Genomic DNA, 18469 nt, shown 5'->3' on the forward strand with positions numbered 1-18469 from the left:
GTGCCTTTCCATTCGTCTTATCGGCATTCCGGGTGGCGAAGTCAATTCTCGGCGTATCGAAACGGACGCGATCCATCGTCAACATGAGCAGCAGTTTTAATTGCACGAAACATCGTAACACCATCGGTGGATCGCGTATTCGAAACGCTTTATAATGCGAATGCCGCATGATTTATACGCTTTATGGACCTTTACGATTCATGGGCGGGACAATTTACGACTGTTCGAAGACCTTTACGGACCTTCTTATCGATAGCGAAACCGCGATCGTTTATTGTGCGGCACTCCGCGCCATTGACGCCGGATTATTTATTGCCAGGAAGTGTGAAAATCACCAGCGTGTCTGTCGACTAATGACTCTGCCCGATTAATAGAAACAGGGACGGGATCGGGTCGAAACGATTCCATTAAGAGTGATCCTCTGGTTGCGAACGATCGCCGTTTAAAGGCAAACGATGTGGAACTTGTATCTGACATGATTACGAAGGAACGCGACGTGATATTGCAGCGATTACGGAAGACAGGTAAGATCACGAGAATTTCGCTGGACTCTCTAATTGCGAGAGACGTCGAGATCCACGTGATAAACGATCCCTGCAATTTCAAACTGTGATACAGTAGACGACAAACGGAAGTGTAAATATAGAGTACGCGACAAAAGCAAGTTTATAAAATAAGCAATATAAAAATGCTGGAATGTCGCAAAATGAATTTATATTTGATAAGAGCAACGAAGAAATATAATATATACGATAGATAAGATCACTGTTACCAATACGATATATAATATCAGTATAGTACGAGAGATACTAAAATTCATAGCGCAACAATTTTTAAACTTCCATTTGTCCAGCGCTGTGGATACAGAAAATGGTACAAAAATACCAGAATTTCATAAAACAGAATTGTACGTGACAAGATTAGCGAATAAATGTAGCATGTAGGCTGCAAACTTTTGCATTTATCAGATTGCAAAATGCAAAAACACATAGATTGAACACAGTATGTGAAAAAAAGATACATATATACTACCTGAAGTACAATATCGTTTACGATATTTAACAGATAAAACAATTTTCTGGTCAGGTTCCATCTTATAAATAATACATATTCGCAGAAATATGAATTTGCATAAATATCCACAATCTAGTAATATATGTATATTCCAGAATAGATGACTGTCAGCAACATGATGGAAGAAATTTGTACAAAAACTGTTAGTGTCACGTGTCAGAATGTACACGAACGAATAACTTAGCAGCTTTAAACTTTCCTCTATCCGCTATCGCATGACCATTTCGAAATTGACTTTCTTAGTATTTATCAAAAACTAATATTGACTTTCTCACCGGTAATCCAAAATTTCCTAAACTATTCTCGATTCTGTAAATATCTCGTCGTGAGTATTTGTGCACGACAACCGTCCTTTAATGGCGTACGTCACACCTGTTTGCCAGTTCGTAATATTTGTCCACCTATCGGGCCTGCTAAACAATCCGAGTAACGGTTCATCGTTCCATTGGGAAATGAATCGTCCTTGCTCGTTGGGAAGATTCCGATTTTAGTCGTGAAGTTTCAGCAGACCGATAAAATAGAATGGGAACGAGCAAGAACGAACATCGATTCAGATTTCTAGAACAGAAAACTTCGCAAAGATATGCAAATCGCGGGCGGAGGTTCGCGAGATTGCGGAAATTCTCGGCGGGGAATGGTCCGAATTAAGGAAAAAAGGGGCTAGCTGTCTGGGTTAGGATAGGTATAGTATTAGTGCAATTAGGATAGACCGGGTGTGGCTTCTTAATTAACTTCGCTAATTTCTCAATTAACGCTGTCCTCCGCCAGTTGCAGGGAGACAGAAAAGAAACGTTTACTTTCCGCTTGATCCAAACTGCTCGCGCTAATAATAGATTCAAATTCCATTTTCTATGGCCCGATATTGATAGGCGTTTAAGGAAATACGCTTTGACAATTTCGTAAAATCAAATCTTTGTTTCCTAATTCTCTGAAAATTGTATGATAAAGTCGATTTAATTGGAGATTAGTAAGATCGTGCCATGAGTTATTTTAATGCAAAATTATGACGTTAGAGTACGCTAAATTCTGAATAAAACTCCATAGTAATCAAATAAATAAACAGAGTTTTCCAGGAAGAAACCGAATAACTTTATCAGTATGTTTGCTAAGTCATTCTAAAAAGAAAAAACTCATATACACTATGGACCTTGTTTGATTCGTTTTCGAGGTAATTGTTGTTTACCTTGCCCAAGCGTGGCACAAAATACAAGGCAAGGGGAGCAGCAGAATGTTTACAACACTTACATCAGTCCGACGTCCGACTCTTGGTTTCAAGCTGTCAATTTCAGTTCAATGATTCAGTTTCTATTCACGACGCCATATAAATTTTCTACCGTAGAATACGCCGATATGGCATTACAGGCAATACAAACAGAATGCAAGTGACAGTATCAGAAATGAAACTACAAGAACTGACTGGCAACGATCCTGAAAACTTCGAATAGAATAGATTCGTGTTTACGGGAGGAAGGTCGCCGTATTGAACACACCTCTTGTAGCCTGTACGAGTAAAAGAAAGATAAGAGATATATGAAAAATAAAAAAAGGATTACTCTACGCCAATTACGACAATGTAGAATCTATCTTGTCGAAATAAATAAAGAAAACAGGTGAACCAAAACCCACAGTGTATATGACATCTTTTATTCAGAACGACCTGTTTCTTTTGGAACTCAACAAGTCGGATTCTGCATAATGTTACTTCGCAACATTCATTCAAGTAATATTTACAAATAATATTTACAAATATTTACAAATATACAAGTTTAATTCTAGTAAAATATTGTATTATATTCGCGCGCTTCTTTCTGACGATGTTACCTAAATCATTCACATTGTTGAGCGTTAATTTATTTAGTTTAAAAACAATGTAACGGAACGTGGGTTACGGATCAGTGTGCCAGTCGACGTAAATCAAAAGATCACTGCGTCAAATTCCTCTGTCCGTTCGCTGAAACCAAGGAACGTCCTTGGGAAAAGTGAATTTACGAGGTAAACCGGCGCGGGATAGGTGTAGAGGCGCGCCTATAAAAGCGGAACGCCAGTAAACAACAGAGTATACGACGCGTTAATAAAGAAATAAGATTCCCGTTAATTGCGAGGACGGCCGGGGTTGTTTCGCGCGTGCGTCGATATATCGTCGTCTGCGTGGCAAAATGCCTTCCAGCGTTTATTGCGTCGCGATGCCTTCCCGAAGAATTCGTCTCGAGCCTTTAACACACACTGGCTGGCTTGCTGGGATGAAATTCTCGAGACAGAAGACAGGCCGGAAGTAAATATCCGGGGAAGGAAACCGGCCTGGGCGATGGAAAGTAACGATCTTTCTGTCTTTCCTGGAAGAACCTAAGCAAGAAAGAACTGGAGAACACCGAAAGCTTCGCTACGTGTGCTCCACCCACGAACCAAACAGGAAAGCTCGTACACGACATTGGGTATCTCTACCTCGATGAAATCAGACGGATTTTTATTGGCGATCGCATGCCGCCTGCCGTGATGGCGACCTATAGCGGCAAGGGAGGGAAACGGGTTGCCCTTCTGCAATCTGACTGAGCCATTTGACCGATCGATACCGTTTAGGTCGTGTAAATATTGCAAATTGATTTGCGCGTGACGTGGAAGATCGCGTGCGGATGAATTGGAGAAATTGCTGGGTTCGCGTGCAGTTTTGCGTATTCGAACGGCGAGTGCAGTCGAAGTTCGTTTATTGGAACGAAATTTTAATTAATGTCCGATTAACTGAAATTTAATGGTTGAATTCATTCGTGTGAATGTGAGCTCCTATTATGCGAACGAAAAATAGTAGGTAGCAGGGAAATTTGCAGAGATCCAATTATGCATATAAAGCGCTTGTCTTTTGATAAGTAATGGTAAATGGAGTTTCATTGGATTTTTGGATAAATGTGACTGTACCACGAACATATTTGCCAACAGTATGCAAAGAGGTTACGAGCAGACGGCCAACTGTTTGCGAATATGAATAAGGCTGCGCCTTTATGTTAAATTGTATATTGAACGAATATTTAATTGTTGAAACAAATCTGATTGTCAGCCGAGCTCGAAATGTCTGAGCTCGCCTTGGTTTGTTTAGGATCTACGTTGATTAGTCGTTGAAAATGTTCATTTCCGCAACAACGTCGTTCTAAGCGTCACGACCATCTCTCAAACTGTTCGCGATACTTAAATCTTTATATTTCAATCTCGCTGTCGCTTTAGCGAACAGAATATATTTAACATTGTCAAGAGACATTTGAAATGAAAGATCACGCACACCAATAAGTTTAAGATACTTTCTAAGTTTATCTTTAAGTCAGAAAAAAGCAATTGGGTGGAAAGTGACGCAGGCAGAATACAACAAGGTCAAGGATGAATATCGCCACTGTTTCAGAACTTAGAACTTAGAAGAGTGGTTCAACACAGAAAATGCAAAGTAGCACTTCGAAATTCATGGAAATTTCTGAGAAATCGGTGGACGGATCGAAGGAATTTCAATGGGAAGTTTGGCCATGAGAACAAAACAATTGCCCGTGGTAAGAGGCATGAACGACACCGAGGTTCCTCCCTATGGAAAGACAACAGGAGACACTCCTCGGGAGAGTTATCGATCAATGACCCCAATAGCGTTTCATGAAAGTTATCAGCTTTGCCGAGACGATACCCGTACGATATAAGATTACACGTTTGATAAGCTATTGTTCCTGGTCAAATCCTTGTCCTGTACTATGTATCGTGGACCAGCGATAACGGATACAAAGCATACCATAATCGTGCTGCTTAATTCAATCTGTCGTATCTGTAATAAGCCATGTTCGGCTTATCTGGAATCATACGGGGCCGCATAGTTCACATACTGTAACTGCACCGGCGGTCATGCTAAACCAGAACACGAAAAATGTTGCAAAGTTCCTTCCTCGAGATCCAGCTACCGTACAGTACTTTTATACAGCCTGCTTAATAAGGACGTGTACGGAAGATTTTCTTATCTAGATGAAGGCATAATGAAAAAATTCTGAGAAAAAATCAACGTGGTAAACTTCTTTTACGATGTATTAAAAGAAAATTTTATGTGACTGTCTGGTCTTTCCAACGGGACCATGTTTTTAAGCGCGAGTATTGTATGTGTAGAAAACATTTCGAAGCTACATTCTCGCGTAGAGGAAAGGAACGCAGGTACACGGTAACATCGATAGCGATTCTAGCAATGCAATCTTTTTCCCAATGACAGAAAGTTCAGAAAATCTTTTAGCTGGAAAAATAGAACGTGTAATATAACATACATAATACAAATGGACCGTAATAAATAATTTTTATCTTTACCACGGAGAAGGTAGAATACGAGATAAAATGAAATACCCTAAATTTTTGTAATCCGACATAAATTACTGCACTCATCTATAATCCAACACGATATCATTCGAGCGTTAACTGCTAAACGGAGCATTCAGCAACGGCAAAAATTTATATGTTCCGAACGCCTGAATTTTAAGCTGAAATTTCGTACTTTAAATTCACTTCTCTCCGCAACGCATCGAGTTTCACGTTGCTGAGCCACGCAGTGCCACTCGGAAATACAAGTTGAAAATCATAGAAGCGACGAACAAAGAGTTGCAAGTTCTTCTGGAAGAGAAATCGGTAGAACGTAGCAGAAGTAGGTCAGTCCGGATGGTTCCCATAAGTCAAGGAAAATTCCTGAATAATTAAGCGGAAGATTCGCGACACGCGCTGGCAAGCGCGACAAAGTGTCCTCGAAGATAAGATTTTGCGGAGTTCTTGAGATCGATTCCGCACGGTGGCTTTCTACTGGTGCGAACTTTGGTGTACGCCGCGGGTAGAATACGTCAGAAGGAAAAGAGCAGCCGGAGATTCAGTCGGGAGTTAAAGCTTGACGGAAACTGCGGACTTCCATGTCGTTTGTTAGCGCCAAGACGGCAAAGTGCATTTCGTAGTTTACCGCAAGTTTCGCTGTGGGCGAGGTTTGTCTGTCTGGCAAACCGAGTCTGTGGAATATTGCTAGGTGAATGAAGCCCGTGACGAACATTCGCTGCTACGCACAGCAGAATCGAGAAAGAGAGAAGTCTAGAAATCGCTACATCGTGTCACTTTGCTTTTAGCATTTCGATTTCTCAAGTAATTCTAACGATATCCCATTAAGGGTAGCCGGCAACGTTATATCACTGATTTACGTAAAATCGATACGCGTCCCATAATGTGCTATCGGCAGGTTCAGGATAAACGTTGGCGAACTCCGGTTGAACGACCTCCTGGCAAATATATCTTCAGCACGCGTTGCAGATTCTTTGGATAGTTCCCGCTACCATGCGTACTCGTGTCTTATAAGCAGTCTACACATGCTATAACGCGTTCCACGATGCAGATTTCAACGTGTAAAGCATCAGTGCCGAATCTTCGGTTTCTTCGGATCGAACGTCGTATTATCATCGTAAGACCGCGGATGTTTATCCATTTATGAACAATTTTAGGGAAAAATGTAGAAAATACAAATGACAAATATGTATATATAAAATATATCAAATATAGTATAATAAATTATACAAATATGCAGATACATGTAATATCCAAAGTAAAATAAATCGTTTAATAGATTTAGTGAAACTTCCAGTTTCATCATCATAAAAGGCTCGCTGTATTTACCGAGCAAATATACACACACTTAGCAAGTTATTGACACGATCCATGATCGACGTCGGTCGACGAAGTAAAATTTATTCACCAGTTGAAACGATGCGTATGAAATTCTCTGCAGCGCAAACTGCTCACTATGGTTCCCATATCTCGATTCAAATAATTCGAATTAGTATGTTCGCGGCGAAATCGCCCGAAGGACGAGTACGCGAATTAATTTCCGCCAGGACTGCGATCGCGTTGTTACGCGTTTCCACGCGAATCGTACGATCTCCGTCAGATAGGGGACGGAATTAACGACAGCATTACGTTTATCCGACAACGTTGACACCTCTGCGACCAGTGTTCTATTTCCATGGAAATTCTGCCTCGGTAACAGGCTAACAGCTAACGAGATCATCGCCCATAGGCGAGCGACGCGCGCGAACAGTCGTCGAAAATTCGAGTTCCTTGCGGCAAAAGAAGACAGACCTTTACGACCGGGACGAACTTGACTCTTGTTCGCGTAATCATGCAAATTCCTGGCAAGAGAAGATAATGTTCAGCCGCGGAAATAATCCAAACTAGCCGTACGAACGTCTACTTTCGATGGCCAGACCGTACTTCCGGGGACCTTGTGGGAACAGCGATCCTGCGGGTGTTTCAAACCGTTTGCCGGCCACCTGTTCAAGATTTGCTTATCTCCTAATTAAATTGTTCTTACCATCGAAGAAGGTTAATTAGCTCTTGCTGTTCTGCAGACGAGATATCGCGGGACTAATTGTACGAATACTTTTGTCCTTCGCTGTAAATGACATTCAAAAGCTATTTAATCTGCTGGCGTGATCGTGAGATATCAAAGGCAAAGGAAGTTGTAGAATTAATCATACGAATACTTTTTATATTTCACTGCGAATAGCATTAAAAAAGTATTCGATCTCAATGCTCTTGTTGTGATTACGAAATATCAAAGACGAATACGATAAAACAAAGTGTCGTAGAAAGCCAAAATTTCTGAAAGCGGCCTGGTTGGAGTTGGCTTCAAGGTAATTTGAAAGCACGGACGGTCGTTAGAACCACATCTCGCGGCCGCTGGCTGGCTGACTGCATTTTAACCTTATTCCATTGGCTCGCCCAGTCGAAAGAGATCCCTTTCTTCGCCCGGCAAAGTACGCACTTCAGGTTGCTTTGCCTCGGGTCTCGCGGTCTCACCTTCGCAAGCGCAGCTGGCTAAACGTTTGCTCTTGCTTTCTCGCATTTTCGGTGTGGTAATGTACTATGTAATAACGGTTATTTATAGGCAGTAAATGCCGTATGCCATTCTCCGCGCTTTCCTTCTCCCCCGTTCATCGTTTCCTTCCTACGACCGCGACGGTTCACGATAATTCTTCACCGCTTTGGAATTCGACCGATTTTTATTCGTCTTTTATCCTACGACGCGATCCTCTACCCTCTTTGCCGGAATTCTTTTCCAGCCTAGTTTCCAAGTAACATGCGCGAGTTCAGAAAAATCCATAATTCAGACACGAGCACTCTAAATATTAGATTGTTTTAATCGATTCTAATTTATTTATTATTTGTTTAATTCTTGACTCTCGGCTTTGAGTGGCTTTCAGTTTCCGCTTTACCACGGTACATCATCTCTACGTTATAAACCAATACTATTTCTCTTCTACACTTTTACTACGTTTACACTATGACACTTATTTCTCTATTTAATCAGTTGTAATTAAAGTTAAGAAAAATTCAAGGGCAATGTATTTGCATAGAAGTAGCATCTTACAGAACACCAAGTTGGTGCATACGATGTGTCGTTTTAAAATTAACATTTTAAGCACATGTGTTTTCATGAAGATATTAGATTGTCCTAAAAGCTTCTTTCGTTTTATAAGGAAATAGTAGATGCACAACATTTTTTGTTTTATCTTATTTTATTTAATTACATATGATCCATTTTACAAATAATATAAAACGAAAAATGTTGTGCATCTATTATTTCCTTATAAAACGAAAGAAACTTTTGGGACAACCAAATATCACAGGTCCATAATATTTCACGTAATTATATGTATTTTACCAGCCATTAATTAATCCCGTTATCTATAAGATATATAAGAATCATCACTTTTAGAATCAACAAATCCGACATTCGTTTATTTATTTACGTATGAGTAAAAAACAATGACGAAACTAGAACCACGTGATATTAAAGGAACGACTGCGCTATAGCGTCCAAGTTATCGATTCTCTGGAAACTGGAACAATTTTAACGAGTCGAGATATTCGCCAAACTTATCCCAGGGGGATAAGGGGACAGGCGACAGGATCGTGCAATCTGTCGTTATATAATGGCGGATCACGTTCGAGTGGCATTTGAAACGTCGTTAATTGCACCTGGTGAGGAAATTCTCGTGGTTCGTGGGATCGAGGTAAAGACGTACCAACGTGGCCGGTTAAGAACAAGAGGATCCATAGACGGGCGAGGGAAGAAACTGAAAGCAGCAGCGTTTTTCTGGCGAGAAAACTTATTTGCCGGTCTACGAGGGGTAATTCGCACTTGGCAATTTCGCGCTACGGCTCTATAAAGCTGCAGTTCCTTTGAAATCTTTCCTTTCCTTTCGCACGTTTCACTCTCCACGGCTGAGTAATGGCGATGGAGAGAAGCAGACATTCCAGACAACATCAACATTAGACTATGGTTACAGTGGATTTTCGAACGAAATAGAAATAATGCTCTGACGAATACATCGGAGTAATCAAATATTGCACGCTGTATTCTTTTGCAAGTGCACGCAAGGTGTTATTTTCATATAAAATCTACCTAATCAAGAGCTATTTCTTTAGGAATTTTACAACAATTATTCTCGTAACATTTTTGGCAATCTATAGGTACATCAATGAAAAATAGAGAAATTTATTGCTCGATACATACAATTGCTCACGAAAGTGTTCGAATACTTATAGAAATGTTTAACGCGAAATGTAAAACTGTGTATCGTGTACCAAGGTAAAATTCTCTATCGTTTCCATCTTTGTAATTAATTCAAGAAAATCGATTACCGTTTAACAACTGGCAAACAGCAAATAGGAATTACTTTTCACCATATTACCGTGTTTGCCGTAATTTAATAGAAATTCGTTACAAAATACCTAAGTATACTGCGGGAACACTGAATTATTCGGTCCATTATATTTTTCTGGTTTGGTTACTTTTTTGTAATTGTACTTTAAACGTAGATTAAGTCGTAGCGCCGATAAGTGAATTTTGAACTCGATAAAATAATTTCAAACGTTCGCATTTGGTAAGACAAAGTAGATAAGAGCGTGTTTTAATCGTACGAGCTCACCTTGTTTGCCAAGTCTAGCATGTTTCCAGTCCCCCCTGCGGCAGCTTCCACTAGTTTCTGTAGAGTATGGGGTTCCGGCGAGAGATCGCGTGCTCCGCTATCGAATTCCCAGCGTTCATGCCGTCCAGATACGGTACCTGAACATAAGTGAAATAGCGTATCATCTGTGCTGAACTGCGTTCAACGTCGTAAAATCAGGTAGACCAAAATCGAATGTCCTATTGGAAGAACGTGGATCGAACCGGCTGCTCAAATTGATTCAGATTTCTGTTTATCCGAGATTAACGAGGCGAATGTGCGAAAGATCCTGACAGAGTTTGAAACATTATACATATATAGGGTGTTTTAAAAATCCTGGTATAACCGGCCGAGCGATGTTCCAGAAAGGAAGAAAACGAGTCTGAAAGCTCGTTAGTTACGCGTGTACTAATACTGGAAGTTTCGAATTATGAAACCTCTGTTTCTGTGGGTGCCTGCACTTTAAAAATGGAGAATGTTAAGATTTGCTTTGTAATTAATGAAGTGATTCTTAAGAGGTACTAATTTTATCCTTATTTATAGAACCGTCCAAATTAAATACAGAAGAAAGTAGAAGGAAAGGAAAGTAGAAAGAAATCGCAATACCGTCCACGTTTAATCGTCAAACTCACTTTTTAGAAATCGAAGCTTTAAATGAAAAGATGTTCTTACTTTTCGATTTATTTTTCCACGCAGGATTACCACCTGGCCGGTTGTACCACGATTCTTGGGACACTCCGTATGATGCAATATCGCACGTAAAACGAGATATAAATCCACATCGAAAAATTGCAGAATCCACGAAAATAACAAAAGAATTCCATCATTGCCCGATTAACGCTAAACGCATAAAACGATATAAATATAATTTTCATTCTTTTATCTTTGAAATACCAACAACGAATATCTCCCAAATTTACTCTCTACGAAAATGCCTGCCACTTACGAAAAGAACGAAAAAGGAAAGAGCTTACCGAGACTGTTGTCGCTGCTAGTCGGTAAGTATTCCGGCGTGTGCGTATGATGAGGACTAGTTCTGTGCTTGCCAGACCTGAGAGCCTCGATCTCCGGCCGAAGAGCCAAGCGGCACCTGAGGAACTCTTGATAGGAAATGCGACCGTGCTCGTCCGCCCCCAATTCTCTCATTAACTCCTCCACCGAATTCTCCAGATTCAGTTCTCTGCATACCGTCAGCAGATCCTGACTGCAATTTCAAACAGAAAAGAATAGCCTTCGTTCGAGCTGTTCCAGACAATCGCAGAATTACATAATCGTCGCGTTTGCCAACCTTTCACGATTCCACGCAGTTTAAATATAAAATACATTCTACTTCATAAATCACTTGCTAATTTGTAACTGATTTTCTGACATTTGCCAATTTCAAAGAAAGAGTTAAATTCTTCGTTCGTGGAGGCATTGTCTCGTCGAAGTTTTCAAGAATCGGTGGTTTAACACTAACCTTACCAGACTCGATCAAACGATCGCTTTCAAAATTTCATCTAAAATCTTACATTCATTGTTATCTTTTTTGTTCGTCTAACTCTATGAAAATTCTTATAATTAACAAAAATCGGGAAATTGATTAGTCAGATAGCATGAGAATTTGCATCAAGGTAAAGTTCTGCCAAGATCAATGTTAACAAACGGGAGTGATTTAAAGAGGTCTGTACAAGGTCTAACATTTTTCGAATCGCAAAGCTTCGAGGAAAGATAAATTCAACTTTTAGAGATCAATTATTCAATTATAAAAATAAATGTTTATTTGTGTTATACGTATAGTTTGTGTGGGAGGGCTACAAGTATAACGAGTATACGTAGGTTGACTGTGGTAGGTCAGATAGCAAGTTAAGATACGATTTATCATTTATCATTATTATTTCAAGCTGTAGAGACAACGATGTAGAGATAAAGTTCGATCTGCGAAGGTTGGGCTTGTTCGAATTTCACTTATGGACGCGATTTTGTAAAGATTTTCACAGCGGAGTATAAAGAGTTGGAACAAAATTGTAGTATTGTTTCAAACGAAGGATTCGTATTGTAGTATCGTTACTATATCGATATTAAAATATTATTTGAAATTACAGAGACTCGAATTACCAAGGTTCGACTGTAATAGTATGATTATCAGATATCAGAGATATCAACTTCATTCTATAATATTCATTCTATATTCATTGATGCCTGCTCTAAGTATACCAAGCGTCCGGAGACTTATGGACGACAGCATAAATCAGAGTAACTGTAAAAAATTCAAACGTCCCTGCGGCAATTCAAATTCCCTTCGATGCTCCCTTCTACTCGAGCAGTTTGTCATCCGCGGTTCTCATTAACGTCAAACCATTGACCCGACGGGGACGTGGTCTGAAGTCACCTGTTTTTCCAGGCGATCACACGTCTGGCGAAACGCGGCCACATAACTACGTTCCTACGGCCATGAATAATTTATTCCCTGAATAATTCATAGATCGAAGATGGTACTCTCCCGTAGTACTCGCTGGACGTTCGCGAGATTAAAGAAGCGTCGCGGTCGACGACGCAGAAACAACGGAGAAGGCAGCAGGCTCGCGCCGCTAAGCTACTTAATTAAAATCGCCACGCTCATAAACCGTATTCAACGTCGCGTTCGCGGTGTCCGGATGTCTCCGCAATGGCGGGTTCCTCTTAATTTTCCTCGACAGCAGGATGGAGTATCATCGGTGAGGCTCGATTAAAACGTCACCGCGCTCGGCGAACGTTGGGGAATCACGCGGAAGACGGACATACAGGGGCGATCGATAACGGGGAATTAAAGATTCATCGGCTACACGGAGCAGACACGGACATTCGGAGAAAATCGTTAAAACCGACTCTCTGTCTCCTTTCTCCGTGAATGCTGACGTCTTTTGTTGCGATGCGAGGGAAAAGGCGTGGTCCGGATGCGATTTAACACTAGAGTTACTAACGCCCGAAGTATAAAACTTGCCTCAAAGGAATTAAAGTGCTGGCAATAGGACGAAGCTTAAAACGAGGAAGAAGAAATACGAGCTTTCGTTTGTATATTTGAAAAAGACGAAGAATCATGAAAATCTATAAAATTTCTATGAAGATACGACTTGATCGGTTCATCGGCACGCTGGTAATTCTGGTAATAACGTGGAAATGTTACACACAGATGAAAATCGAATTATTGGTCGTCGCGAATAAGCGAATTATTAATGCGATTCCCTCGTATCTGTAAATTTAAATGTGGGAAAATTATAATGAAAGTCGCTGGAAATATTCAATTTAAACTCTTTAATTATTTGGTCAAAGTCAACTACACCCTCTGTTCCATTTAGGTAATTTTATAATTTGTACGTTATTTTGAGAGCAACTGTAAATAAAAAAGTTGTTGGTATAATAATAATAATACATTAATACACAATTTACAAATTACAATTGTATTTAATAATACAATTTACATTAATAAATGAAAATTCTTCAGCGAAAAAGATACTTTTACTTCGTTGTTCGTCCCTCGCTGCCTAATGTAATAAATTCGAACAGCAATATGAATATCACAATGCAAATGTACTAGTTTTCGACAGATCTTCGATATCAGTTTATCCGAAAATAGGATTTCATATGATAGAATGTCACTCTTCATATTCGGCTTATTTTGCATGTAGATTCACCCCCTTTCATGTTCTGGTAATAATTCCAAAAGCTTTTATATTCTGTCGTTTTGAAGCACAGTATGAGATAACATGGCCGTTAAAGTATCCACTGAGATATGACTTTCCCCAATATCTTGTAAATTATTTCTCTCTTCCAGATCTACTTCAAAAAATACCATAGTATTCACGATTCGCAGAAAGAAGGGAACTCGATGGGACGAACAAGGGGTGGCGACGAAAACTTTCTCGCAGAAACTTTTCCCTCGTCCCGCCACGGAACTTTTCGTTATTTTTGTCTTTTTTGGGACGTACACCGGGTACGAGAAGCGCCGTGAAATAAGATACCGATCGAATAACGCGAGTTCATCTAATTCCACGTGCCTCTATGTTTGCCCAAGCACGTGTAAAACGCGAACACGTGGATCGTGGAAGGAATCGCATCGGTCTGCAAACTGCAGAAGCGTTATTATTTCCGTGACAGCCACACCTTGCGCTCTCCTATTCAGCACGTAGCGTATAGCACACAATTTTAATCAACTTTCGTTCAATGGAAAGTCTTGCGGAAAAAGGAAGAAAAGAATCTGCAGAAGGTTTCACACTCGATCGTATTCATAGCAGAATGGACGTTGAAGCCAGAGACGAGCGAAATTGCAATCAAAAGGATGACGAAACAAAAAAGGGAAAGAGCGTCGACACGGAGATCCGGTCGTGATTAACGGGACGCAATCAATGCGTAAGCATTATGTAATTCACGTGAAGCCAGGCGAACGTTTGAGTGCCATTCAGTACCTTGCCGCCTCTTCAAACCATTGAACCGATTTCCTCGAGGTACCCGCGAGACGCTACTCAAGTCGGAGACACCGTGAAAAAGAAGCGAGAGAGCGCGTAGACGCAAGTAGCACACTCGAGATCTTCCGAGCCAACAAGCATTCGCGTGTACAGTAGTGTACACTGTATACATTGTACGATGTACAGTCAGAATGGAGACGGTTCAAGACTCCATCTTCTTACAACTTCGTAAAAACGGATTTGGGTTAACAGCGAAAACCTGTTACGTGTTTGGCTTAATAGCTTAACTGGCCAAACTCGAATACAATCGTAAAATCGTTCTAAGTGAAAGCAGTTGACTCTGGGATTTTACGTTTCTGAGACATCTATGATCTCTTTACGACCCACCTACTCGTACTAGTTTCTCCGAATATTTTAAGCATCGTCTCCGAGTGTTCGATCCACAGCTGGAAACTCTCGTTCGATTTTGGGGCTTAATGACTCGTCAGCCATTCCATACTATCTGGGTTTGTTCTGTCGCATCCTCAACATTTAACCGTCGCCTATTTCGGAAAAGAAGAATTGACCTGTGACTAATTTCAGGAACAGGCGGTATTGTTTGTAATTGAAATTAGCCGAATGGCAAGCTGATAATCGACATGGTCAGTGTCTTTGGTATTCTTGTTTCGCAAGCGTCAGATGATCTCCAACCTTGCACGGACGGAGTTCAGCTTTTTATCGCGAAAGGGCAGCGACTGTCGATACTTGCGAGGCTATCTTCGCTGCAAGTTTAATGTATGAAATAACTGCAAGTAACGTCGATCGAAGCAGACGTCTCTAAATTCTCTGAAATACATGTAAATCATGAGATGCGTACGAGATACACGCTCAGGACTGAAATAGGGCCACATACGCAATACGGTATCCATCTATGCAATAAAGTAGTTGGATATCGATCATTTGTTTCCTAGTTAAGAAATAGAGAAAGAGAGAGGCTGACGGATTAACACAAGAGACTGATAATGAGCGATACTGTATCTTTCGTATGAATGGAACGATTCGTCGCTATGTTTTGTCCGTTGCTTTCACACGCAATACACGTATCTTCGTATACCATTCTCATTTCTACGTATTGTAGAATTATGATTGAGATGCGTATTCATTCGTGGTAGTTCGGGTTGAATGGATTTCATAAAGCAAATGCTGCAAATAATATTTGTAGACGATTATTTCAAATAGACAGAAACGCCATTCTTCAAAGACTAGCCTAGATGGAAGTAAGTATGTGGAAGTGTTCGTTGACATTAAACGAAAACGAGCATTCGTTATACGAATGTTGCGATACGCGTATCGCCATGAGAAATAGCCAAACTATTTTCCCATCTTCTCTTATCCTTTCGTTTTTTAACATTATGATTATAAGAGAGAATTCCAAGGACCTGTTTAATATCTTGTTTGGATGCTATTTCCTCTTCTACTCGCTTCTACGTACAATCTTATAAGTTTCAAGAAATTCAAGTATTTATAGCGTTATGATAGAATATCTTTCTCTTTTAACGTGAAAACCTTCTTATTTCTAACACACGTATAATCTTCTGTAAAATACGTTCGCAAATACATTTTTGTACTAGCAAGTTGCTATATTTACATTTACACAACTTTTGCTCATTATTCTACCGTTTGCCTTTGCTAGGTAAAACAATTTATTCAGATTACTCGTACTACGCATATGTTTCTTCAACACGAGAACGAAATTTGCACGTAATTCGAGTAATTGGTTCGGCAAAGTGAGATACGTACCACCTGGACATCTTCCTTTTGAATTTCCTAAGGGACAGCCTCTCCAACGTTCTAGATTCCCAGGTTTTCAACGACTCCATCATCCCCGTGATCGGGCGTGGGCCGCGATCTCGACCGATGACACGCGCAATCGGACACGGTTTGAAGGTCTGGTCGAAGCGATGCAACGAGTGCCACTGCACGCGGGTCGTGCTGCATCGCGGTTCCACCGGCAAAGAGGAGGGAAAAAAAGAGCCGGAGAAAGAGAGACGCGATTGCTCGCGAGCGTGAAACGAACGCGACTTAATCCACCGCGATGCGTGTCACTCGATGTCCCGTGTGCGGTTTTACGGCTGACACGCGGCTTTATTTTAAACACACTCTGGCATACCTCGTTTCACCTGCCGGCCTGGCTCGTAGTCAACTGCTCGACGCTTCATTAGCAAAACTGTGGCTGGTGTCGATTGAGAGATCATCCAGATACTTATATCCTAACAAATAGCGATCTTACGATGTTGTTACTTCGTGAAGAGAGTCGTTCAGGAGTCGGAAGCTACGTACATCGATGACGAAGAGTGGTAGAAAACTAGAGTTGCTGGTTTTAACAGGGAATTTCGAGATTGATTTTTCTCTTCGGTGAAAGACCATAGTAGCGTGATAACAAGGAGAATATTTCACCGAGATATGAGAAGAAAAATAGGTTAAGCATAATTTTTGAAACAGAATATGTCGTTACACCGTGTAACATACCACCATTCTATTTATTACGATATAGAAGCATATTTTACTCGAATTAGGTCAAATATGATATTTGAAATACGATATTACAGCGGCTACAAAAGGTATTAATTATAGGATTGATAATATAGCACTTATTGTTAATTAACAGCGAGATCCACGTACAAATAAATACTTCTAAGCGTATGAATAATTTCGCACGACTACGAGAACCGATGCTAGAAATATGAAATGTAAAAGCTGATGTAAAGAATGATCTCAGCGATATCAGATAAATTATAAAATCCTAGTAGTTTTGCTAAAAGTTACCTTGATCCGTGTTATTCCACTAGTTCTAAAAGGGTCAAGGAAACAGATGAGATGGCCGTTAGAGAAGACAAAGAGTCAGGTTAGAAAAGCAAACAGTGTTCGATGCATGGCGGAGTGCAACGAACGAGGCTGCACAGTAGGAGCGTCTTGAGTCATTGACACCGCGTACGTTTTCTCTCCGTGCATTGTCTTCAAAACTGGAAACGAATCTACCAAACAGCCCGCGTAATTTTCAGTTCGCACCATTGTGCATCCGGCGCAGTGACTCTGGACGAAGAAAGTAGTCGTAACTCGTAATCAGGAAATGCGGTTATTGTGAAACAATCGGATGTACGGAGAGAGAGAGAGAGAGAGAGAGAGAGAGAGAGAGAGAGAGAGAGAAGCGCGGATTCACTCTTCATACGCGATGTCGTTTTCGTTGCACAACAACCGGGTATCCAACATGGCAGATGAAAGTTACATGATTGATTTTTATTCTGATAAGGCTTATGTATATCAGCACAGCTTATGTATCAGGCTATAGCAACTACGAATAATATAGAGAGGTTCTTAATCGAAGCATCGAGTATTCAAAACTGTGCTACTTTTTTCGATAATGTACAATACGTAAGTTAGACGTCGATGGTCAATTAGGTCTACCGAAAAATTCAGACCAGCATCTAAATCAAAATAAAATTCATCGTAAAAGATCATCGATGTCTATTCTTATACCGTGGTTGTAAAAGCGGTTACAATCCATTGCCAGCTTTTTCGTAATTTTATATCGTATCTATAAAATTGTTCGTTCTCTCGTTCATTGTCCTTTTTCAACATGTAATGGCATTGTATATAATGTATACAACGACGAGCTAATCTCAACTAATCGTACATCGAGAAGATAAGACGGTTTACGTGATTAAATTTTCTTTGTTTAAAAACGTAACGCAACTAGACTCTTATTACCTCAATAAACCAAAGATAAAGGAAAAACATTTTATATATATATGCAGCTGAATTTGAGAAAAGAAACTGTTATCAAGTCAGATCGTCAAATAGACGTGAACTGCGCACGACAGATAGCGTGTAGATATATCATAAGCAGCGGATTAACATCAAGCCGTATTATTTCGAGTCATCGATTTTTGTTTCTCGAGTCGGCTCGCTCCGGGACTGGCTTGATAGGGAAAAAATTTCCGTAAGCAA

The 18469-nt window shown here is 40.3% G+C and overlaps 1 protein-coding gene across 2 annotated transcripts in view; it reads right to left on the reverse strand.

Moving 5' to 3' along the window:
- Positions 1-18469, reverse strand: part of LOC100650057 (colorectal mutant cancer protein) — a 58875-nt gene that overhangs the window by 28482 nt on the left and 11924 nt on the right. Inside the window, exons 1-3 of one of the 2 annotated variants that reach the window (XM_012316875.3) lie at positions 16262-16424; positions 11033-11262; positions 10041-10177 (exon numbers count right to left, since the gene is read on the reverse strand). In XM_012316875.3, coding sequence (XP_012172265.1) covers positions 10041-10177; positions 11033-11262; positions 16262-16344 — 450 coding nt within the window. In that variant the 5' untranslated portion in view covers positions 16345-16424. Of the gene's footprint in view, positions 1-10040; positions 10178-11032; positions 11263-16261; positions 16425-18469 lie in introns of those variants that run through there. The other variant, XM_003401081.4, reaches the window with a different exon arrangement.

This window comes from Bombus terrestris, chromosome 15, assembly GCF_910591885.1.
Source record: "Bombus terrestris chromosome 15, iyBomTerr1.2, whole genome shotgun sequence".
In the NCBI taxonomy this organism is placed as follows: domain Eukaryota; kingdom Metazoa; phylum Arthropoda; class Insecta; order Hymenoptera; family Apidae; genus Bombus; species Bombus terrestris.